At 53.6% G+C, this 24,227-nt stretch overlaps 1 protein-coding gene across 3 annotated transcripts; it reads right to left on the bottom strand.

The window, feature by feature from the left end:
* Positions 1–17,171: 17,171 nt before the first annotated feature.
* Positions 17,172–22,832, bottom strand: Diras1 (DIRAS family GTPase 1). Of its 3 annotated transcripts, none has more exons than XM_076919351.1 (3): positions 22,757–22,832; positions 21,139–21,259; positions 17,172–19,895 (listed from the first exon to the last, which is right to left on the bottom strand). In XM_076919351.1, the coding sequence occupies exon 3, from the start codon at positions 19,838–19,840 to the stop codon at positions 19,244–19,246; it is 597 nt and encodes a 198-aa protein (XP_076775466.1). In that variant the 5' UTR covers positions 19,841–19,895; positions 21,139–21,259; positions 22,757–22,832; the 3' UTR covers positions 17,172–19,243. The 3 variants fall into 3 exon arrangements, with proteins under 3 accessions (XP_076775466.1, XP_076775467.1, XP_076775468.1); XM_076919352.1 differs by lacking the exon at positions 22,757–22,832 and adding an exon at positions 21,740–22,683; XM_076919353.1 differs by lacking the exon at positions 21,139–21,259 and having other exon boundaries at positions 22,757–22,820.
* Between the last annotated feature and the right edge of the window lie 1,395 nt (positions 22,833–24,227).

The raw sequence follows: 24,227 nt of genomic DNA, 5'->3' as shown, positions 1-24,227 counted from the left end.
AGCTGGGGTCTCTCCCGGGTACCAGCCACACTTCCGGTGGGGGCGTCCCGGGGACCCTGAAAGTGCTCAGCGAGTCTGGCTTCCACTGACTCCATGCCAGGGGCTCCCCTGGTATATCGTGGCCCAGGATCCAGAGGGAAGAGTCACCCCACAGCAACTGGTGTGGAGAGACAGACACCTTGATGATGGCCTGGGGTCGGCAAGTCTGATGGATGGCCCAGTTCAATCTCTGGGACCCACATGATGGGGAGAGAGTCGACCACCAGGATTCATCCTCTGACCCAGGCACTCAACAAGGTGTGAGCAGACAACAGAGACAGAAGGAAACCACTAAATGTGGAGAGGTTCTGTCCAAAGGAAGAGATGTGTGGGGACCCAGTCACCTCGCAAAGATGGCTGATGGCAGACACTCACACACACACACACATGACACACACCACACACATACCACATACACCACACACACACACATGATACACACCACACACACACACACTCATATCCCACATGACACACACCACACCACACATATGTACTATGTGCACTGCCACATGTACTGCCACATCACACACATATGACACACACCACACCACACACACACACACACACCACACATATGACACACACACCACACATACATACACATGACATACACACACCACACACACATATACCACACACCACACATACACGACACACACCACACATACACGACACACACCACACACATACATACATACATACATACATACACATGACACACACACACACCACACATACACACCACACACCCCACACATACATACACAACACACACACACATACCACACACACCACACATACACATGACACACACCCCACACATACATACATATGACAAACATATCACACACATATACCACATGCCACACACACATACACACACACACCACACACCACAGCTTATAATCAGGGCGGCTGTGGCTTCCATCACTGCGGGTTTCCTTTGGGGTTCCATTGTAGTGCTACGGTTGAACCAACCCCATGCACTGCAGAACTCAGCCAGGACCCCGCCCCTCACTGGGGGATTCTGGGTGGAGGCCTCTGGACAAGATCAGTGAGGGAGGATGCTGGGGCGGCTCCCAGGGAGCAGATATTTCTGAAACGTCTCCTCAGGCCGCCTTAGCACACACCCGGGCTCTGACCTTGGATCAAGGGGACATCAAAGACTGTCAATAAGGTGCTTACAAGGAGCGCATCAGACCCTGACTGCACTTCACTGTCCGAGGAGAGAGGAGGGCCGCCCTAAGACCTGAGTCATGGAGACACCTTTGCCCTGGGCTCCTCAATCAGCTTATTCTCCATCTATCCCAAAATGTAAAATTCATTTAAAAAGAAATGGAGAAAGAAGATGTGCAATTAGCTTCCAGAGGGGACCGAAGTGGGAGGGTTCGGCTCCCATGACGCCTACCGACACGATTACATAAAATCCAGAGACGACGCTAAAAACAGATATGCAAATTAGAGAGGGTGGGTCCAGGGAGGAGACAGGTAGGGGAGATGGTCCCCCATGCAAGGGCGCTGTGCTGGAGGACACTTCCCGAACCCTGAGGACGATCAGGGCAGTGATCACACTCGGTGCCACACACATGCCACACACATGCCACACACATGCCACACACATGCCACACACATGCCACACACATGCCACACACATGCCACACACATACCACACACATGCCACACACATGCCACACACATGCCACACACATACCACAGACATGCCACACACATGCCACACACATACCACACACATACCACACACATGCCACACACATACCACACACATGCCACACACATACCACACACATGCCGCACACATACCACACACATACCACACACATGCCGCACACACTCCTGGGCTGTGTACAGGGTGCGGCTGGGACTGCGCTGACAGACAGCAGTCACTTTATGGGTGGAAAGTGCTAGAAAACCAGAGGCAATCAGAACTCTTGAAAACAGAAGGTTCTGGAATGGTGGCCATGCAAGCCTATAATCTAAGCATGGAGGAGTGGGGAGGCTGAGGCAGGAGGATTGCTGTGTGAGACTAGCTTGGACAACATAGCGAGACTGAAAAAAACAAAACCAAAGCTAGCAACAATACATAAGCCCAATCAATGGTGCAGACTGGAAACCCCAGCTTCTTAAATAAGAGGGTGACAAGCCAAGGCTAGCCTCATCACAGAGCGAGTTCAGAATCAGCCTTTGTGTCAGAAATAAAAAATGGAAGGGGGTCAGTGAGAGGGCTCAGTCCGGAAAGGAGCCACCTCGCCTGATGACAGAGGTGCAGTCCAATCTCCAAGACAGGGTCTCACTCTGCAGCCCTGGCTGTACTAGAACTCACTATGTAGACCAGGTTGGACCCCAAGTCACAGAGATCCTCCTGTCTCTGCCTCTGTCTCCTGAGGTGGGCGTGCTTGCCTGGCATGCACGAGGCCCTGGGCTCAAACCCTAGTATTGGAAACAAACAGAAACTCGTCGGAGCGCTGTATTCAATAGTGCAGATTTGCTCAGAACTCATGGCCCACAGGTCACATGTGGCCTTCAGTTTGCTCCTGTCACGATTCCCACAGCAGAGTGACACTTGGTCCTTCACCGCTGTTTTGGGGCAGGTGTGGACAGCATCAGGAGAGCTGAGAAACAGAAACGTTGCCACCAAAGCCAAGAGTGTCGCCTCTCAGACACGGCGGCGGCGGCAGACACAGCCTGGCCTCCTTGTAAGTTCGGAGGCCCTGAAGGATGGAAAACTCACGTCTTATCAAGGGAGCTGAAGCTGGGGGCTCAGCTCATGAAACAACGCAGTCTGCAGGAGACAAGCCAGTGAGGGCGCTCACCCGCCTGTCACCCCTGCACTCCAGATGAGGCAGGAATTTGGGGACAGACAGTGAGTTTGAGGCCAGCCTGGGCTATGTGACTGATTTTTGTGGCCCTGTCTCAAAAATCCAAAATGGACTCTGCTTGCTCTCAGACAAGTAGGTCCACCAAGAGCTCCTGTCCCCACTGGACCGACGATGGGGCTGAGCTGTGAGCCCCTCACACTCCAGCCCAGGGGGCTGATTGGGGACCCACAGGACTGACTCTGCGAGGCCACCACTGAACCTGCTGAGCCATTGGCCCTGGCTCTGCATGGCTGGTTTTCTACAAAAGGCTCTCTCAGGGTAGTCACTGTCCCCTGGGGTCCCTCCTCCTCCTGGGCTCTGCAGGGTGCTGACCACGGTTCCTGGTCCCCACTTAGCCCAGGCCAATGACACCCGCCCCATCCTCCATTTGTGGCAATCCGAGTCTGTCTAAGTCTGAGGTTCCCACACTCGGCATTATGTTACCAAGCCTTCTAGGCTTCACACACGATGCAATCCTGACGGCCGCCTTGATTTCTGAGAGAGGAAGGGCTGCCAAGGCTCTCCCGTCACCCCAGAGGCTGTGGGCTCTAACCTTGAGCAGCAGGGAACATGTGTGTGGACGAACATGTCCTTCACATCCAGCCTGCAATGACCGTGGGCCCTGCCATCCAGCACTCCTGAGGTCTAGAAAGTGCTGTTGGAGGGACAGAGCGGCTGGCCTCAGGGACAGAGTGGCTGGCCTCAGGGCCATGAACTTGATCAGCCCCAAGCAGAGCTGGAGAGACGACTCAGGGTTCAGGGACCCGACTGCTCCCGAGAAGGACCTGGTTTGGCTCCTAGTACCAACACATCGCTAACAACTGACTAACTCAACTCCAGGGGACCCAATGCCTCCTGGCCACTACAGGTCCTCTACACAGGGTGGCACACAGACAGACATGCAGGCAAACACCCATATACAGGAAATAAAAAGAAATGTATATCTATATGTATACATATGTATGTAATATATATTTAATATTAAAGAAGGGCGGGGCCGGGGCTCAGTGGGCAGAACACTCAGTTAGCACACCTGTCACCTGGGGCTCCATCCCCCACACGAGGACCAAAGCACCTTTCTTTTTCTCATGGGACATTTGAGGTTCGGGGATGTTATGAGCCCATCACGATGAAACTCACCGCCAAAAGACACCATCCAGGTAGCTGTCCTTTCTTGTCCTATCTGAAGACATCCCACCCCGTCCCTCACTCTGCTCCAGAGCACAGGTAATTGGAGGTGAGAGACACAGAGGGCACATGCACCACCCAGCACTCAGGAAGCTTGAGCAGGAGGATCAGAAGTTCAAGGCCAGCCTATAAGAGATTCTATCTTGACTTCCTGTATGCCGACCCCCAAAGCCGGTGGAGTTCAATAAATTAACTGGTGCACTTCCCTCTAGGTAGTCATCTTGAGCAACTCTTTCTTGAGCCATCATGTGACATTTCTGGAAGCATCGGAGGACACTGCTCACACACAATAGCCCAACTGTGTAGCCTGGCTACACAGAAAATTGGCCCAGCATCAGCAGGGCTCCCGAGGAAGAAGCGCTAACAACAATTCGAAATCCAGGTCTTTTGAAAAGTTTTCCAATCTGTGTTGTGCAAGGGTAGATTTGGCTCTGGCTTGTATGAGTCAGCTAACACCCTGTAACACGCAGCACCGATGCTGTGGACTGAAAGGACTTGCTGTCTGTCATATCATAGCTCCCCAGGGTGGGACTCTTCTGGTGGTCCCTGGGTTACATGGCCACAGCCTCTCCAGTGATCCCCCTAGATGTCTGTGACATCACCCCAGCACCTATCCAGCAACTCCAAAGAGCCCAAACAGAAGATCTGCGACATTGTTGGTGGAGTCCTAACCCAGGAGAGCATGCTACAATAAGCAACAAATGCTTTAGGTGTGGGGAGCTGGTGCTGCTTGTTACACAGCACTGGCTGACTGATGCAGTCTGAGATTCAGGTCCACCTTTGTGAGACTGCAATCCTTAAAGGCAGTCCAGAATACACAAACAGCTGGCCACGTGTCCTCACTCTCCAGAGAGTTCCTCTACTTAGCTAGGCTTAAACACTGAGCAGTTTTGAGAACTCTGTTGGTTAGAAAATGACACCATGCTGTTATATATACTGTGATATTCCTCTTAAAACAGAAATATGCTAACACCTCCCCGTCTGGTTGAGATGAGAATAGGCTTTCTAAAAATCTGGAGTTTTACACACTCGGGGACAGTCACACTATCACACGTAGAAAGAAAGTGCTATAGAGACAACCTCAGACTATGCGCAGCTGCAAACCCAGTCTTCAATGAACCATTCTCAGACACAGTCGAGAGCACGGAGAAAACACATCATTCCCTCCCCCAGAACACAACCGACATGGCCATACCCTTCTGGAACACAACACGCCCAATTTAGCTGTGCTGTCATCCATTCAAGCAGCAAGCATTGGGCTGTGGGAACCTGGCTGTGTGCAATCACTGAGCTCAAGAAAACACTAGCTGGGCTGGAGAGATGGCTTAGCGGTTAAGAGCACTGACTGCTCTTCCAGGGGTCCTGAGTTCAAATCCCAGCCACCATATGGTGGCTCTCAACCATCTGTAATGAGATCTGATGTCCTCTTCTGGGGTGTCTGAAGACAGCTACAGGGTACTTACATATAATAAATAAATAAACCTTTGTGCCAGAGCGAGCGGGGCCAGAGCAAGAGGGAGACAGGAAGGGAAAAACAAAACAAAACAAAGAAAACTCTAGCAAGGGACCCCAAGACCAAGTGGGTCTCATGTGGCCCAGGCTGGCCTCAAGCTGGTTATGTAGCTGAGGATGACCTTGAACTTCTGACCCTCCTGCCTCCATGCCTCATGTGCTGGAATGGCAGATATTTACCACAAAACCCAGCCACAAAGAACACGCCAGGTTAATTTAACTATTGAATGTTCTGAGAATATTCTGAGAGACACCTCAGAGGTTGGCACCTTTGGAAAAGGGAAATATTCATGAGGTAAGAGGGCATCGTGGCGAATTAGGAAGAGTCCTAAACTAACTGGCAGCAGTCTGTATAACACGACAGACAGGACTGACACACAGGAACGGTAGCAGAGAACAGCCCGGAACCCATAAATAGAAATTATAGCAGCCATAATCTGAAGACCCTGAGCTTGCTAGGCCAGTGCTCCACCCCGACCACGCCCCCAGCTCTTCAAACTGAGGAAAGCTATTTCTGCAGTCTTGAGTGCCCTCAGACTTTGCTCTTGCATAGGGCATCCTGCCGTGGCCTGGACAGGCAGCTTCCCCCTCACCCGCTGAGGCTCACGTGTGGATGGCTTGTTCTCAAACTGACGGCGCTAAAGGCCGGTAACGGGATCCTGGCCCCGCTCATTTCATCCGTGGGTGAACACATCGATCATCATAGCCGAATAGGCGGTCAGGAGGCAGAGCCTGGATGGAGGAAGTGGGCTGTGAAGGAAGTACCTGCCTCCATCACAACAGAAGCCACGAGGAAACGTCCTAGCTGTCTGTCTCAGGCTCAGCACAGTGACTAACCCACACTAAGCACCTTGTACAGCCCCTCCATCCATGGCCTTTCCTGGTGGCCCTCCTGGGTAGATTCCCACAGCCCCCACAGCTTGGGGGGCGGGGCGCAGAGCACTGCGGTCGCTGATCCTGCATCCCCGAGCTCCAGGCTCTGCAGCTGGAGGGGGTGATTTTCATGAGGGACACTGGGGAGACACACTCAGACGTAGAGATCTCACATCGATGTCCCCAAAGCACCCCAAGTCTCTCACTCCTGAGCCACCGTCAGCTCTGAAGGGAGGGACAGATCTGTGTCACTGCCCCAGAGGAAACAGGGCCACTTAATTACTCCTGCACCAAAGCTGCCCGGGATCCTGGCCCACATCCCCAGTGGAGGGCACACGGGCATGAGTTCAAGTCTGTGCAGGTCTGCCTTCCGGGACAAGGGTGAGCCTGTTCCTACAGATGAGTGACCGGAGGGTCTTGTCACTGGGGAGCTCCTGGCACAGAGAGTCTTGCGGGCAGAGACAGTGCTCAGGCCCTGCAGGTCTGAGATGCCCAGCAGGCACTAACATGCCACAGCCTTAGGAAGCGTGCATGCCAGAGTCCAGGCCTTCCATCAGGGCCCTCAGCCTCCACCAGGCCGCCTTCCCCACCCCAGAACCGACAGTATCCACGGACGCCACCCCCCCCGTGGTTTCTAAAGGAGTCAGCTGAGTCCAGTTATGGCTTCTGCCTGTGGGCCCCTTAATCCTGTCACCGGCTTAATAAATATTAACATATTAGATATACAGTAGTCATATTAACTTACTATAGGGGCACAGTTTCAGTCTGTCAGAGTAGCCCAGGCTGGCTTCAAGCTCAGAGACCCGCCTACCTCTGCCTCCCCAGTGCTGGGACTGAAGGAGGGTGCCATGAAGCCCCCTTATAACCTACCTCCTTTATGTCTTGCCCTCATGGGCTCCATTTCCTGAGGGCATAGTAGTCATCACCTCAGACCCTGTCTTCACTTCTCTGTCAGCTTTCTTCCAATGACCCCGAAGTCATCTGGAGTCTCCTGCTTGAACATTTCCTCTCATGGAGTTGCATGGCCACCAGGCTGGCCAGCCAGTGAGCCCAGCATTCACCTGTCTCTCCCCTTCTAATGCTGGGGTCACAGACATGCGCATTCACACCCAGCCTCTACACGGGTGCTGGGGATTTGAACCTGGCTCCTCACATATGCAAGTCAGGTGCCCTCGCGCACTGGGCCATCTCACCTGCCCCCAGGACCCGCTTTGCCAGTGCAGAATTCGACAAGCATCTAACTTGAGGGACACTGGAGAGGAGGGTCCTGTGCACGGCCACAGAAGCCAGAGTTCCAATCAGGAAAAACTGACGGGACACACTGCCACTCCCATCATGGGGACAAACACAGCAGAGACAGCTATCCGGAGCTGGCTGGTTCCACAGGAGTAGGGTATAGAGAACAGAGAGGGGAACTTGAACCTAAGGTTGAGAATTGGCTGGATAGCCTGGGCTATGGCTACCCTCATATTTACAGAGACCCCAATGCTCCAAGCCACCTCAAAAGACCCACGGATGTACAAGGAAAACTCAGGGGTACAGATGATCCAATCTGTGGGTTTGATGGTGGCTAATGGTCCCGTTGGGCACTTCCTTTGGTGTTCTCAGACCAAGAAAGAAAAAAAACACTCACCCTTAAAAAATAAACCAACCCTGTATACATGGTCCTAGCGGGGGTGGGGTGGGGCAGAAGTAGCCTGCAGGAAGAAACTGCCCTAAAAAAGCTCAAACGCTTGAGTGAGCCCACACAACCAGGGTTCCACGCACAACGGAGCAGTATCAGGCTGGAAGACAATGGCTGCACGGTGGGCTGTGCCATCCCAGTTGGGGAGGCCTGGCATGGATGAGCAGACTTCAGGGACTGAGCACAAGTAGGCCCAGGAGAGCCCCCAAAACACCCCAACTCAGGATGCTAGTACCATACTCAACCACCCTGGGCTGACATGAAGGAGACTGGGAAACTCGGGGGGCTCTGGCCACAGCTTTTACCTGGCCAAGTAGTAGTCCATCTCAAACTCCTGCTTGGTCCCGTTCCTGGGCTCCAGGCCCCCTGAGAACCCAGACCCACCTCTCTGCCCCAAAGCAATGATTTTGTTGGGTTAAAAATATTGTTGTGCATGTGTGTATACAGTGTATTGCATGTGTGTACAGTGTTTTGCATGTGTATAATACAGTGTACATACACAGTGCCTGTGCACAGTATGAGATCGGAGGAGGGTGCTGGGCATCTTCCTCCATCTCTGTCCACCTTATTTCCTTGGGACAAGCTTCCTCACCAAACCCAAAGCAAGGCTGAACTTCAGCCAGCGCCTCCTGTCTCTGGCTCCACAGTACGGGGGTCACTGGTGTCTGTGTGCCATGCGTGGCTTATTATGGAGGTTCTTGAGATCTGAACTCACATGTTCATGCTGGTGCAGTAAGCAAGACCCACGGAGCCTGTCTCCAGCCCTCTGCAGCTCAAGCTGGCACGGAACTCACAATCTCCCTGCTCAGACCTGTTCAGAGTGCTGGGATGACAGGCACATCAATGCCACATACCTAGTGTGTCCCTTAGGCACACACACCACACACACACACACACATGCACATACACACACCACACACACACACTACACATACATACACAACACACAACACACACACATGCACATACACTACACACATGACACACACACCACACAGACACACATATGCACACACAGACTATACACATGACACACACACACACAGCACACACACCCCACACATATACTCCTCCCCACACACCATACACACCACACACACCACACACACACACCATACACAGCACACACACACCACACATACACCACACACACCACACAGACACACACATACCACACACCACACAGACACACACATACCACACACCACACAGACACACACACATACTACACACATGGGGCACACACCACATACACACACAAACAGAGTCGTCCGGTCACATGATCTGGGACTTGGCATGGGTTCTGAGACTGAGAGCAGGCTAACAAGAGGCCTTTGTGGGACTGGGAAGGAAGGAACGTTCTCGTTCTCAGAGCACAGGAGCAGAAGGTCCGCTTGGCTGGAGGTCGGGCTCGGAGGAGACAGTGGGCTGTTGGTCAGAGTCCTCAGGAGGGCCACCGAGGTCGAGCGGACTAGGAAGCTGATCTGCAGGCTGCGTGTTAGCTGCTGACCAGCTAGACCCAGCAGGGAGACACGGCTCTGGGCTCGGGGAGCTTGGGGATAAAAGGGACCAGCACAGAGGAATGGATAAACTGACAAGAACAGAGAACAAAGCCTAAGTTCAGTAAGTCATTATGACCAGGACACCCTCGCTTCACCGTAACAACTCCCAACAAAAGTCAGGAGCAGTCCGGGTGTCTACAAATGGATGGTGGAAATCTGGTGTGATCGGTCCACACAGCGGAATACCACACAGCGGTGAACAAGAGCCAGGCTCTGAGGAAGCCAAGGACATGGAGCACAGTGAGAGACCCGTGCAGAAGGTCCCCCAGCCTGCACCTCAACGACGGCGGTGTCCAAATCAGGAGAAACCAGAGCCTGGGGGAGCTGGGCTGGGTGGGGCAGGGTGGTGGGGAGAACGTGGCATTAGCCTGTCATGTACGGATCATGGCTGCACCCGGAGATGAGCTCAGGAAAACCCTGAATTATTACGCTTAAAATGTTGAATTTTAAAATATGCAAATCAGACCCGAATTTAAAACAGGAAAAGCGATCAGATTTTCCACTTTCCAGAGCCCTCAGGAAGAAGTTGGCAGCTGTTTTAGAAGGCTCTCCGATATCCCATCCCCAACCCTGTCCCCCAACCCCCACCAGCAAAGGACACTATGACAAGACTGGTCTCCCAGGAGCCAGGGAGAAAGTTGCCAGACCACAGGGGAGGCCCGAGGGAGCAGGCTGAGGTGTCTCCTCCTCAGTCACAAATGGCGGCCTTTGCCTCTCAGTGTGGAAGTGGGACAGGAGGCAACAGAAACAAGTCCTCCGGCCTGGCCTTGGTGCCACGAGAACCTGGAATTGCAGGGTCAGCCATTAAAGGACTCAGGCGTGGGATACCCTTACACAGAAAGAAGCAAGTAAGCAGTGATCTGCCAGGCGGTTGTCACACAGTCACACCGGCCAGAGAGGAAATAAAAGGGGCATGCACTTTAGCCTGTGTCCACTGCAATGGATGCCGTGGCTGTGGCAGCTCTTCTTTCTAGAAAGTTCCATGGTCTCCACCAACCCCCACAGAGACAGACACTGCTGCACAGTCCAGGCTGGCCTGGAACCCACAGAGACCCACCTGCTTCTGGGATTATGTTATATTCTTGAGGTACTGGGGACAGCACTGGGGACCTGGTGCATGCTGGGACATGTCCCCAACCCAGGAAGCATCATTTCAGTCACTATCCCTAGACACAAAGAAAACACCTGCGACAACACCTTGGCGGGGCAACTGTTCTTCTGTTACTACTTGGTGTGCCAGAGCAAAAAACAATTCTGTGCTATGTAGACAAAGATGAACCACCCTACTGGGTGTCCCTCGCCTGGGCGTACCACACTCACTAGGGGACCCCAAGATCCTTCACAAAACAAACTGTGGGTGTGGGCAGACTTTGATGCCTGCCTGTGATGCAGGCTCAGTCACTCACAATTTCAAAGTCACACAGAACTGAGTGTGATGGCCACCCTATTAAGCCCAACACTCAGGAAGCAGAGGCAGTGGGAGTTCCAGGCTAGCCTGGGCTACATAGTGAGACCCCCGTCTCCAAAAAGAAGAAGAAAGAGAAGGAGGAGAAGAAATGAAGTAAAGGAAGGAAGGAAGGAAGGAAGGAAAGAAAGAAAGAAAGAAAGAAAGAAAGAAAGAAAGAAAGAAAGAAAGAAAGCAAAAAAGCAAAGCAAAGCAAAGCAAAAGAAATCGGAGTGTGGGCAACCTACACAGGGCCACTCAAGACAGAAACAGGAGGATCAGGAGAGAGTTGGAAGTACCTGGGTACAGGAGACCTTGTCTCAAAAACAACACAGAACAAGCCACCTGGAAGAACTAGGCATTGTAACAAATGGAATGGACATGGCTCCCAGCCCTAGTGCCTCACTGGGGGATTCTAGGCAGGTGCTCCCCCACTGGGCTCTACCCAAGTCCACACACTTCCAACCTGGCTGCATAGATTGCGGGCAGTTTTCCTCACCTCTGGGCTATGGACTCTGGGCCTGTTCATTCTCTGCGGGATGCTCTGGGCCCTGCATGGCGCCGTGCAGTCCTAGGCTACATACTACATGCTAGGACCTTCCTGATTTGAGGCAGCTGCACATGTGTCCAGATGTCACCCAGAGTCACCCAAGCTCGGAGAAGCCTCACACTAAACTGCAAGCTGACTGTGGTGATTTTGACACAGGGTCTCACTCTGCAGTTGTGGCTATCCTGGAACTCACCATGTAGCCTAAGATAGCCTCAAACTTCCGCCTCAGTTTCCTGAGAACTGGGAGACCGTGCCTGCCGACACCAGGGTGGAGATTCCCATTTGCACCCCAAGATGGTATGGTGGGGGTGAAGGGGATTCCGCCCCGTCTTTCTATGACAGTTTGTACCAGAATGGGCTTAACGTGTACCCTTCCCTGGCAGATACTGCGGGGAGCCTACCCAGGGCTAGCTGCCACTGCCCTCATGGGGAGGGAGGGGCTGAGGAACAAACAGCAGGTGACAGACTGAAGCCGAATCCCAGAGGCACTGAGAGCACTAGACCTGTCTGCAGACGCAAATGGGTGAACTTGGTGCCGGGTTCCCTGACACCTGGCAACAGTTTCAGTGCTATAACAGGAGATCCCCCAGCTTCGGGCAACCTCTCTCCCACCTCACCCCTACCCCCACCCCACCCCTCAGTGGAGACCCTCGCACACACCCTAACAAACAGGAAGTTTCTGAAGCTGTCAGTCAGCCACTGGAGCCTTGTGCACCCCAAGATCTAAGCCTAGGTACTCTGAGTCCCTGAGAGGGACACAGGTACCTTCCCACGGTTCCATGTCCTTGTCTCCAAGGTGTTGGCACCATGTGCAACCAGACAGAAAACAGGTAGTGCCCCACTCCTTCTGGACTGCACCCCACTCCTCCCTGACTGCACCCCACTCCTCCCTGACTGCACCCCACTCCTCCCTGACTGCACCCCACTCTTGTCTGAATTCACCTCACTCCTTCCTAATTGTTCCCCACTTCTCCTGACTGTACCCCACCCCTGTCACCTCACCCCATCCCTATCTGACTACACCCAACTCTTGTCTGACTGTACCCCACTCCTCCCTAGCTGACTGCACCCCACTCCTCTCTGACTGCACCCCATTCCTGTCTGACTTCACCCCACTTGTCTGCACTGGCCCCTGTCCTCTCTGAGGCAGCCCGCTCCTCTCCGATAGATACACCCCGACTCTCTTCAGCATGCCCAGCTCACCTGCCTCCAGCCAGTGTCTCAGCAGCCGCACAGCCAAACGCACCGCGGGGCCTAGAGAGGGCTCTTCTGTGGGGCGGGGTCTCCCGCGATGAAGGCGGAGCCTCTGTAGCATTCGGACCAATCAAAAGCCAAGATGGCGGAGGTTGGTCCAGAGGAGGAGCCTTGGGCCGACAGACTGGTAGGTTTATCCTTGAGGGAGTGGGGCGGGGCCTCGGGCGCGAGTGGGCGGAGCAAACCAGGAATGGCGTCTCCACGGGCCACTCACAAGCTGGAGGGCGGGATTATGCGTCTAAAGATTGGCAAGCAATGGTGCAGTGGGAGGGGCCTCTCTGAGGAGAGGCTGCTTAATGTTAGGCCTGTATTGTATCAGGCCTTGTTTTGCTTGGGTTTTTGAGTTTAGTTTATTGGTGTGTATTCATTGTACAGCACAATGGGTTTCATTATGACGTTTGCATACATTTGTATCCCATATTGTGATAAGATTCATCCTCTGCTGCGCACATTTTAGCAATAAGAAAACCCGGAACTCTCCAGCTCAGCTCAGATCTGACAAAACAGCAGGGGCCAGTCGGAAAACCCCATGGGAGCCAGGGACAGGAAGGAATGGGCTGTTCCTTGTGGTTTTCAAGGAACGGAGTTTGAATCCCGAGCAGGGAACCAGGAGAGAGAGAAACTATTAATTTTTCATTTGCTTGTTTGTTTACCATTTCTGTGTTCCAATGTTTGTCTCCAGTCTTTTCTATTCTTTCTGTTATTTGGGGTTTTTGGTTTTTGCAGTACTGGGCTTGGGTTATTTCTTCAGCCATCTTTTTTATTTTTTATTTTAAGACAGGGCCATAGTAAACTGCCTAGGCTGGCCTTGAACTCACGGTGTAGTCCAGGATGACTTCGAACCTCCAGTGGGAGCAGTGGCACCAGAGAATCATGCTGGGAGCCCCAACCTATGGGTCTGCATTTTCCACAAGTTCTCTTGGTGACCTCAGAGACATCTGGGACAGTTCTGCAGTGGGTAGCAGTGGTCCCAGGGAAAGACCAGTGCAGCCCCTTGGTGGGTGACCTCAGGATTCTGGTGTGGACTGACATTCTGTGACAGGCAGTCTGCTGGCTTGGCTCCCTGGGCCATTCCTGAAGGAACCTGGCTGTCATACATGCACACACATATGAATACCCCCACCACACACATGCATGAACACATGCACAGACAGGTACACACATGCACATACTCACACGCGCGCACACACACTGTGCTTCATGTTGCACAGAGAAAGGCCAGGACATCCTAGAGCTATCTTCCTTCCCACCCAGGCTGTCCCTGGACCCGACTACTGTAGAAACAGGAGTCGTGGCTTGTGGTCACCTGGTAATGTTGGAACTACATATTCTCCAAATAGATGCAGAGCTGGGCTATGTTCCAGCACTTGAGAGAGTAAGGCAGCAGAATTGCCCCAAGTTTGAGGTCAGGTTGGGCTACATGTTGAGTTTGAAGCCACTGTAGGCTTCATGAGACCCTGTTTCAAAAACTAACTAATGCTGAGAGTCGGCTCAGTGGCTACTGACTGCTCAGTGACTACTGGCTGCTCTTCCATAGGTCCCGGGTTCAATTCCCAGTGTACAATTATGCACGCGCAAGCGCAAGCAAGCGCACACGCACACGCACACGCACACTCACACACACACACACACACACACACACACACACACACACACACACACACACACATTTCCCAAATGTAATTTAAAACAAGATCCACAAAAATCCCCCTTTTGTGGCACCCGATTGAGTCTAAGTAGATCCAGAAGGCCGCACTGCACCCAGCGGCCACTAGAGGGAGCGCTAGAACTGACCGCCATGGACACACCCCCTTTCCCTCTCCGGCTGCCCCAGAATAGTTCATTTCCATAATTTGCAATATTTTGTTTTATTTTTCCAAAACAATCCTTATTTATTTTATGTGTACGTGTGGTGTGTGTATGTGTGTGTGTGCGTGTGTACGTGGTCTGCAGATCCCTTGGGACTGGGTGCTGGGAATGAAACCCCAGTTCTCTGGAAGAGCAGCCAGTGTTCTCAACTGTGGTGTCCTCTCTCCAGCCCCGTCTTATTTTATTTCTTTGTTTGAAACAGTGACTCACTGTGTAGACAAAGCTGGCCTCCAACTCACAGAGATTCACCCATCTATTTACCTTCAAGTGCTGGCATTAAAGGTGTGGCTGTCACCAAGCCATCCTGCTTCTATGATTCTTGTCTTAAAAGCCAACATGCATCTTTAAAAACAGACAGGGCTGGAGAGATGGCTCAGTGGTTAGAGCACCGACTGCTCCTCCAGAGGTTCTGAGTTCAATTCTCAGCAACCACATAGTGGCTCACAACCATCTGTAATGGGGTCTGATGCCCTCTTCTGGTGTGTCTAAAATAAATAAATCTTTAAAAAAAAAAAAAAAAAAAAAAAAAAAAAGAAGAAGCAAACAGCAAATTGAGCTGGGTCAGCAACACAGCTCAGTGTATGGAGGTGTTTGTGGCTAAGCTTGAGGATGTGAGTTTGAGTCCCAGGATCCACATGACGGTAGGAGAACACAGACTCCTGGGAGCTGTCCTCTAACCTATACATACACACAAGAAATAAGTAGATAGAAAAATAAAGTTTAAAAACTTCATGATCAGGGCTGGAGAGATGGCTCAATGGTTAAGAGCACTGACTGCTCTTCCAGAGGTCCTGAGTTCAATTCCCAGCAACCACACGGTGGCTCACAACCATCTGTAATGGGATCCGATGCCCTCTTGTGGTGTCTGAAGACAGCCACAGTGTACTCACATACATGAAATAAATAAATAAACCTTTTTAAAGCAATTCATGATCATCATGTATACATGGCCTCCTAGTGGTCAGGAACAACCTGAGGGAACAGGAATGCTGTAAGTGTCAGGCCATTTGAGGTTGTATGAGCACACTGTCGCTGTCTTCAGACACACCAGAAGAGGGCACTGGGTCCCATTACAGATGGTTGTGAGCCACCGTGTGGTTGCTGGGAATTGAACCTTAACTTCTGAGCCATCTCTCCAGCCTATAATTTGACCTTTTAAAATAATAAAAAGTTAGCCGGGCAGTGGTGGCGCACACCTTTAATCCCAGCACTTGGGAGGCAGAGGCAGGCGGATTTCTGAGTTCGAGGCCAGCCTGGTCTACAGAGTGAGTTCCAGGACAGCCAGGGCTACACAAAGAAACCCTGTCTCGAAAAACCAAACATAAATAAACAAACAAACAAACAAACAAATAAATAAATAATGTAAAAAGCCTCAGGTGCCCAGAGGCAAGAAGTGCCTTGGTATGTATGTATGTATGTATGTATGTATGTATGTATGTATGTATGTATTTTTCCTTTGTTTTTGTTTTCTCTCTTTTTGGTCTTTATTTATCTGGTTCTGTGAGGTGTATATTTTTATGTTGTTGGTTGTTTACGCATGTTTCTGAGTGTAGGCACTGGTGGATGTGAGCATGGCAGCGGCCAGTGGAGGGCGCTGGTGTGCTCCTCTTTGACTCTGCCTATTTCTTCCAGTCAGGGTCTCTCCCTGCACCTGGGTCTCATGTTTTCTATCCTGGGCTAAAAGCAGAGTGATGTTCTTTGTTCTTGGCGCCTTTGGCTGGGTTAACAGTCCTGACTTGTTATGGGTGCTTAGGGATTGAACTTGGGTTCTCTGCAAGAGCTGCAAGCGTCTTTAACCACGGAGCCACCTCTCCAGCCCGCGCTGTTCCCGTTGGATTCCTGGCAATGTGCCTCCCACGTAGCCTCCCACACTGGGATTAGAAGAAGGGGTGGCCACACCCAGTTGTACACGGTGACTGAAGGTAGAGGGGCTGAGAAGGCGGGCCTGGGCTCCAGGTCAGAGCCAGGTATACAGCGGTGCCTATTACACACAGTGAATGGGTGAATGAATGAATTAGTGAATGAATGAATGAGCTCACCCAATCTGTCCTTTAAATGGCAGAGGGGAACCTGGGAAGGGGAAGGACTGGGCAGGAGACACAAAGAGAGGCTGGGTGAAAAGCTGAGCCACTGGGACAGGAACAAGGGAGCAGGCAAGGTCCTGATGAGGACTGGACACTGCTTCCATGCCGCAGTAAGCTTGTTTGTGATCTTGGCTGTGACGGCCACTGCATTCCCCATGCCCACCCTCCATTTCCAGCCCTCACCTGCAGCAGGCAGCTCACAGCCCCACAGAAGCCACTCATGGCACAGGGGAGGCAGGATCCACGTGTTTATTGCAGGAAGACAAGGTCTACAAGAGAATGGTACACAGACCCCACATGGGATGGGGCTCCCGCATGCGGGGGACAGGGGTGGGTCACAGCAAGCGAGGCCTGGCAGGGTCCCCAGCACCAGAGATGCCTGGGCAGGTTGGCCAGCAGCCAGGATAGGCTCCGGCCTCCCCTGTCACCCAGCCTGGTTCTCCCCAGGATGGGCAAGGCCGGCCAGGAGAAGCCTGGGGTGGCCCAGAGATTGTGCTATCAGGGTGTGTCCCTGAGAAAGGGCTGTGACCCCCTGTCCAGCCAGGAGCCACTCCCAGGCTTGGGAGCAGGTGGCAGCTGTAGGGCCCTGGACTGGCTGGAGGTCAGGGCTCAGCTGTGCTCAGACTCAGGCTTCAGGCTCTGGATCTCCATGTGTGTGGCACACAGAGGGGACACAGTGAGGGCCGGCCCACTGGGTCATCTGGCTTCAGCCTTCTCTCTGCCTCTCTGTCTCTGTCTCTCTCTGTCTCTCTGTCTCTCTCTGTCTCTCTCTGTCTCTGTCTCTCTGTCTCTCTGTCTCTCTCTCTCTCTCTCTCTCTCTCTCTCACACACACACACACACACACACACACACACACACACACGCATGGAGAACCAGGCCACAGACTGGTCTGCAGTGAGGTAATGACCTCACACTGAGACCTCCGTTCTGCATCCTTCTCACTTCTGAGCCAGGAGCCAGCTCACCACAGCCTGGAACAGGACCCAGTGCTTGTCAGACAGGCCTGTGTCACCCACCCCTGAAAACACAGAGCCACACAGACACACCACAGTGTCTAGGTGCCCCCCACAGCCACATACACTGTGGTCTCACTAAGAACACAAAGTGGTGCAAGAACACCCCATCTCAAGACAGACACACACCCATTCAGACACATAGTCACATAAACATGGAATTCTAAGTCACCCTCATGTGGGTGGGACACAGGCCCAGGAGTCCCTCAAGTTTCCCAGACAGTCTCGCAGATACCGCAGGGGCTCCGTAACTCAGGGCAGACATGGGGGACAGTCTCTGGAGTACACATGACCAGCAGAGGGGCTCAGGTTCTGTCAGAGCCCTGGGGCAGCAGCCACTGGTCCTATCACCCCACACAGGGGCTTTGCTGATAGACCCTCAGCTGGGCACCCCATCCTCAGCACCCCAAACCCCCAGTTGGGGAGGCTGTCGAGGCACCACTGTGCCAAGGTCTCTGTCTCAGCAGGAGGCTGGTGTCCAGGTGGGCAGTGTCCAGGCAGCTGCTCCACACTCCAGGCTCAGGGTCCCTGCGCGCCTCCCCTGAAGGACATTCCTGGGCTTGTGCTGTGGGTGTCTGCCATTCCAGAGGTGGTGCCTGGGGCCGGCAGGGCATTGCTGCAGGCCCTGTGTTTATTGCCTGGTGCCTGAGGCCCAGCCCGCGGGCCCATCCACCCTGGTATGCAGACAAGAGAGGACAGGGGTGTTCTGGACCCAGGGAAGGGCACAGGTCAGAGGTCATGGGGAAAGGACAGGATCAGGTGAAAGAAGTAAGATACTAGTGGATGAGGCCAATGGGACCTCCCGGAGGTCACAGTGATAGAATGTGAGGGACAGGGACAGTGGGCGTGGCTGGGAACACACGAGGGGGGGGGGAGGACAGAGATGGAGAGGCAACATAGCCTCTCTGGTTCTGATGGGACAAGCAGTTCCTTAGCCGGGTCCCTGTTTTCAGATCCGCAGGGATCAAACCTCCAGTGTGTGGTTGTGTGATACAGATAGAACGGGGATGGGGGGAACAGAAAGAGAGAGAGAGAGAGAGAGAGAGAGAGAGAGAGAGAGAGAGAGGTCAGCAAAGGATGAGGCTATGGAGGTGTGAAACGCCTGGATGGAGCCCAACCCTACTGTAGGCTGGTGGGGATGGGAAGAGGGACAAGAGATGGAGGGAGGAGAAGGGAGGGGCAAGATGAAAGAAGGAGGGGGAGGAGCCGGAGCAGAGAAGAGAGAGTAGTTGGGAGGAGGGAGGAGGGAGGGGAGCCGGAGCCCGGGAGGCCCAGGCTGGCTCTGGAGGGCTCACATGAGCGCACACTTGCCCTTGATCCGGTCAGCCCTCTTCTGCTTGCTGGAGCGTTTGCCATCCACGCTGAGGCTGACGCTGCGGCGCGTCTCCAACGTCAGCAGCTCCTGGAACAGCTCCTTCACGTTGTAGTTCATCTTTGCCGAGGTCTCCATGAAGGCGCACTTCCACTCCTGCGCGACGGCCTGCGCCTCGCGGGTGTGCACTTCCCTCTGCGTCTCGTCGCACTTGTTCCCTACCAGCATGATGGGGATGTCCTCCACGCTGCCTTTGATCTGCACGATGAGCTTGTAGATGGGGCTCAGCTCGTCCAGCGACTGTTTGCTGGTCACCGAGAACACCAGGATGAAGGCGTGGCCCTTGGAGATGGACAGTCGCTGCATGGCCGGGAACTGGTGGCTGCCGGTGGTGTCTGTGATCTGCAGTGTACACACGCTCTTGTCACAGCTGATCACCTGCCGGTACGTGTCCTCTATGGTGGGGATGTAGGTGTCACGAAACGTCCCCTTCACAAAGCGGAGCACCAGCGAGCTCTTGCCCACGCCGCCTGCGCCGAACACGACCACACGATAGTCATTGCTCTGTTCTGGCATCTTCTCCGACGCCGGCTAGAAGGACAGGGCCGGCTGCTAGAACCCCAGACCGACCCTGTTGGAGAAGGGACAGTGAAACACGTAAGGCCATAAAAGCCCAGGATAGCTCCCAGACCCAGTGGCGGGGTCACGGTGGTGCTGGTCCTTCCTCCATCCCACGGAGTGTCTACCAAGCAGCCCTCGCGGCTGTCCTGGCTGCAAGCATGCTCTGCAGGTCAGCTCCCTGCCAAGGTCTCAGCTTCCTTCTCTCTGGCAAATGTAAGGCCTGGAGTTCCCGGGGCGGGGGTGGGGGAGGGTGGGGTGGGGGAGGACGGAACTGAAAACGGTGCTGATGAGGCCAGGATGAAAAGATGCCCAAGTCAGCACTCAGGGTCCCACTTCAGACCTGACTTCCACCCAGCCTCCAGCTCTGCAGCTCCCTCCCTCCCTGAGCTTCGCCATCTTCCTGCCCCATCCTTATGTGTGAGAGACCCTGTCTCAAAACAAACAAACAAACAAACAAACAAAAGATCAAGGTGGGTACTGGAGAGTGGACTCTTCGGCTACAGCACAGAGTTGCTCTCACAAAGGTCCTGATTCGGTTCCCAGTACCCACATGGCGGCTCACAACCACCAGGGGGATCTTACGCCCTCTTCTGGCCTCCAAAGGCACTGCACACATGTAGTGCCCAGAAGCACATGAACAGAAGGGAAAAATAAATAGAAAAGAATCCCATTGAGAAAAATCAGATGTGGTGGTACACAGCCCAGCCGTAATACCGGAACTGGGGAGCCTGAGGCAAGGGGGTAGTGAATTATGAGCTACTCTGGGTTACAGAGTGAGACTCTGTCTGAAAACACAACCTAGGGTCATTGAGGTGGCCCACACCTTTGATGCAGTACTCCAGAGGAAGTGGCAGGAGGATCTTGGTGCATTTGAGGCCAGCCTGGGCTGAACATTGAGACCATATCTCCAAAACACAAAACAAAATGAAACAAAAACAAACCAAAAAACAAACAAACAAACAAACAAAAAGCAAAGAGAAAAACAAGACAGTAAGCAGACCTGAAAACAACCCCATCACAACAAACACCAAAAGCACACACAGGGCCTCAGCCCTGCTTGTCCTGAAGCATGGCTTCCGGCCTGGCCCTGGGAACATGCCTTCTAAATGACTCTGACACTGGGGACATCCAGGAATCGAATGTGTAAATCCTGAAACAGAGTCCCTAGAAGCAGTTCCTGGGACAAGGGGACTCACAGCCCAGACTGATCCAAGAGAAGCTAAGTGAAGTCACCCTGTTCCTTACGTCTGTACCTTGGCTTCCTGCTCAGGCCACTGTGTGCTCAACAGAACTGGCAGGGATTCCTTGGGTTTCTCTCCTGTCTTTGTTCAGAGAGGTTCATGGGTCTCAGAGGGTCACACAGCATGAGGACTCCTAAAGTAGGAGAGGTAGGGGAAGACGTTTGTAGAGGGGAAACTGGGGAGACCTGTCCCCACTATTGCTGTCCCTCAGACAGAGTCCTCCCCCGCCCCAGTTAAGGTTATCTTCCTAAGCATGTGTGTACATATGGAGAAGGTTCCAAGGGCTGCCCTGGAGTCAGACCTAGGGACTATGAAGGCCTATGGGACTGAAGAGGTGGCTGTGTCCTTGGGGTTCAGTTTTCTTTTCTATGGGATGACAGGCACCCAGGCCTGGCCTGAGATAGGGGACCAGGGAATACAATTGGGGTGCCTCCTGCCCAGCCTCCAAGGAACCCCCAAAGTTATGGCAAGCTGGGGTTCTGGGGCGAGGACGAGCACCCCCCGTGGGGTCCTAAGGCATATTCAGAATTATCGAATGTGCCTAAATAAAAGCAAAATGCAACAGCTGGAGCCAGCGCTAGTGACTCCCGAAACTCTCAAGCTGGACACTTACTCAAAGTGTCCTCGAATTCCACACAGGGTACTTCTTGGTCTTCGGGGGAGCTGGGGGAGCTGGCATGGGGTTTGCTTCCCAGCCCAGCAATCTTTAAGTTTCTCTTGGTGGGTAATGGGGGGGGGATGCACGGTGACACCACCCCACTGCCCTGAGGGGACCTAAGGTGGCAGATGGAGGTGGGGCTTGTGCCCCTCGGTGCAGCCCCTCCTTGGTGGTGGGCACTGGGCCTGTAGTGCCCAGTAGAAATGCACCCTGACTAAGAGGGTCAACGCAGTCCAGGGCTCCCTCCTTTGGGGATGATGGAGAGGGCCCTGAACATACAGTGGGATGAGCTTTGCTCAAGGTCATGCGATCTAAAAGGTGACATGACTCAGAGGGACTTAAAGCTGGGCCTTGCTCAGCTGCTGTGCCCAGGGGGCTCTGAGGGGCTCTGCCACCCTGTCTGAGTCACCCCAGCCCTGGGACAGCCTGGCCAAAGCCTCTCAGTCCACAGAGCAGCATAGGACAGGGCCCTGGCACCCTGAAGCCACCCCAGGTGCAAAAAGCCAGGATGGCCTTGGCAGGGGAGAGTCTGGGGGCAGGGGCACTAATGGGGGTGGTTGGTCTAGGGGCTGCAGACTGGGGACATGATGGACAACGGGTAGTTTTAGGGACTCAAGGGAATGGTGGGGCTCCCTGGGACTCAGGAAAGGTCTCAGAGGAGGAAGGAGTCCTGGGAGAGGGCTTGGTCACGAGGGTGCAGGGCTCTATGGGTGGCAGTGAGGGACCCGGGCCTCAGCGGGCAGATCACAAAGGGCATGTATGAGGGGACCAGGGCCCAGAAGGTCCTGAGTGATGCTCTGCGTGGCCAGGCAGGGGTGGGGCGACCGGGAGCTGTCCATGGTGACCGCTGGACTCCCGGAGACAAGCAAAGCCTGGCGCGGTGGCCAAGGAGGGTGGGGCCGGAACAAAGGGATCATGGTGGCTTGGGGACCCCTCCCCACCCTCTGTGGCCGCGGCTGCCCCGCCGCCTACCTGGGCCGCTGTGGTCCCCGCCGCTGCGCTGCTGTCCGCGCCGCCGCAGTCCCGATGTCCCCGCCCCAGCTGTGCTCCGCCCCGCCCGCCCCGCCCGCCCCGCCCGCCGGGACCCGGGCCGGGGCAGCTGCAGCCCCAGGTCACCGCCAAGCCCGCCTTGGGTGTCCATCAACAACCGGAGGCACGCAGAGCTCTGGGCATCGGGACACCCACACCCACGCGCACCACGTGGCCGTCTGCACCTCAGGGAACGCGGGTGGGTGACAGGGCCTATGATGTGAGGTCCTGGAGACACGGTGATCGATGTCAAGGGTCGCCCCAACTGCAAAACTAGGAACTAGGAATCGGAGGAGTGTGATCCAGGTCAGATCAGCGTGGCGGGGCCGGGGGGCAGAAGGAGGTGGTGGAAGAGGGTATGAACTGAGTATATAGACCTTCACAGATTCAGATGTCAGCCACACCGGGAAGCCAGAGGCAGAGGAATGGCTATGAGTTTAAAGCCATTCTGCGATACAGAGTAGAGACCCCTGTGGGAGAAAGAAGGAAGAGTTTGGGGAAAAAGGAAGGGAGAGAGGAATCAAAGACAAAATAACACAGAGAATCCCATTACTGGAGTTGTAGCTTGGGGGGGTCAATCCATCCCTCAGCAGCTATGGGGTCGGTTCTGAGCGCTGCAGAGGCCCAGCCTGACGGTGTTGGCCCATCATTCCAGCATTGGAGGCAGAGGCAGGAAGACCAGGAGTTCCAGGTCAGCCTTCGCTACATATTTTCTGGAAAATGTGAGACAAACAAACAAACAAAAAGAAGAAAAGAGAAAAAGATAAAACCCTGCCCGTTGTTCTTCTGGTTTGTGGTCTTAGGGAGCCTTGCCCGCACGAGTGCTGTGTGCAGGGCTCTGGCTCCTCCCACACACTGCACAGAAAACATAACAAAACTTTACTTTGTATCATTAAAGATTGGGGCCGGTGAGAGGGCTCAGAAGAGAAAGGTGCTCTCTGCCAAGACTGACAGCCTGGGTGAGGTCCCTGAGACCCACTTGGTAGAGAGAGAGCCAGCCGGGCGGTGGGCAGGCGGATTTCTGAGTTCGAGGCCAGCCTGGTCTACAGAGTGAGTTCCAGGACAGCCAGGACACAGAGAAACCCTGTCTCGAAAAACCAAAAAAACAAAACGAGAGAGAGAGAGAGAGAGAGAGAGAGAGAGAGAGAGAGAGAGAGAGAGAAAGAGAGAGAGAGAGAGAGAGAGAGAGAGAGATCCAATAAATTGTCCTCTGATTTCCACATACAGAGAAACTGATAAAGAAAATGTCACTTAAATTTTGTTTTAATTTTAGATTTATGTATTTGTATTTTCTGTGTATGAATGCTTCACCTGCATGCCTGGTGCCCTCAGACATCAGAAGAGGTTACCAGGTCCCCTGGAGCTGGAGTTACAAACAGTTGTGAGCCACCAAGCAGGTGCTGGGAATCAAACC

Source organism: Arvicanthis niloticus, chromosome 22, assembly GCF_011762505.2.
Source record: "Arvicanthis niloticus isolate mArvNil1 chromosome 22, mArvNil1.pat.X, whole genome shotgun sequence".
In the NCBI taxonomy this organism is placed as follows: domain Eukaryota; kingdom Metazoa; phylum Chordata; class Mammalia; order Rodentia; family Muridae; genus Arvicanthis; species Arvicanthis niloticus.
The sequence above is the reverse complement of the archived record's forward strand: the minus strand, read 5'-3'. Positions and strand labels throughout refer to the sequence as shown.

Coding starts and splice junctions, on each gene's coding strand:
- Diras1 (XM_076919351.1), bottom strand. CDS start 19,840: ATGCCAGAACAGAGCAATGACTATCGTGTGGTCGTGTTCGGCGCAGGC.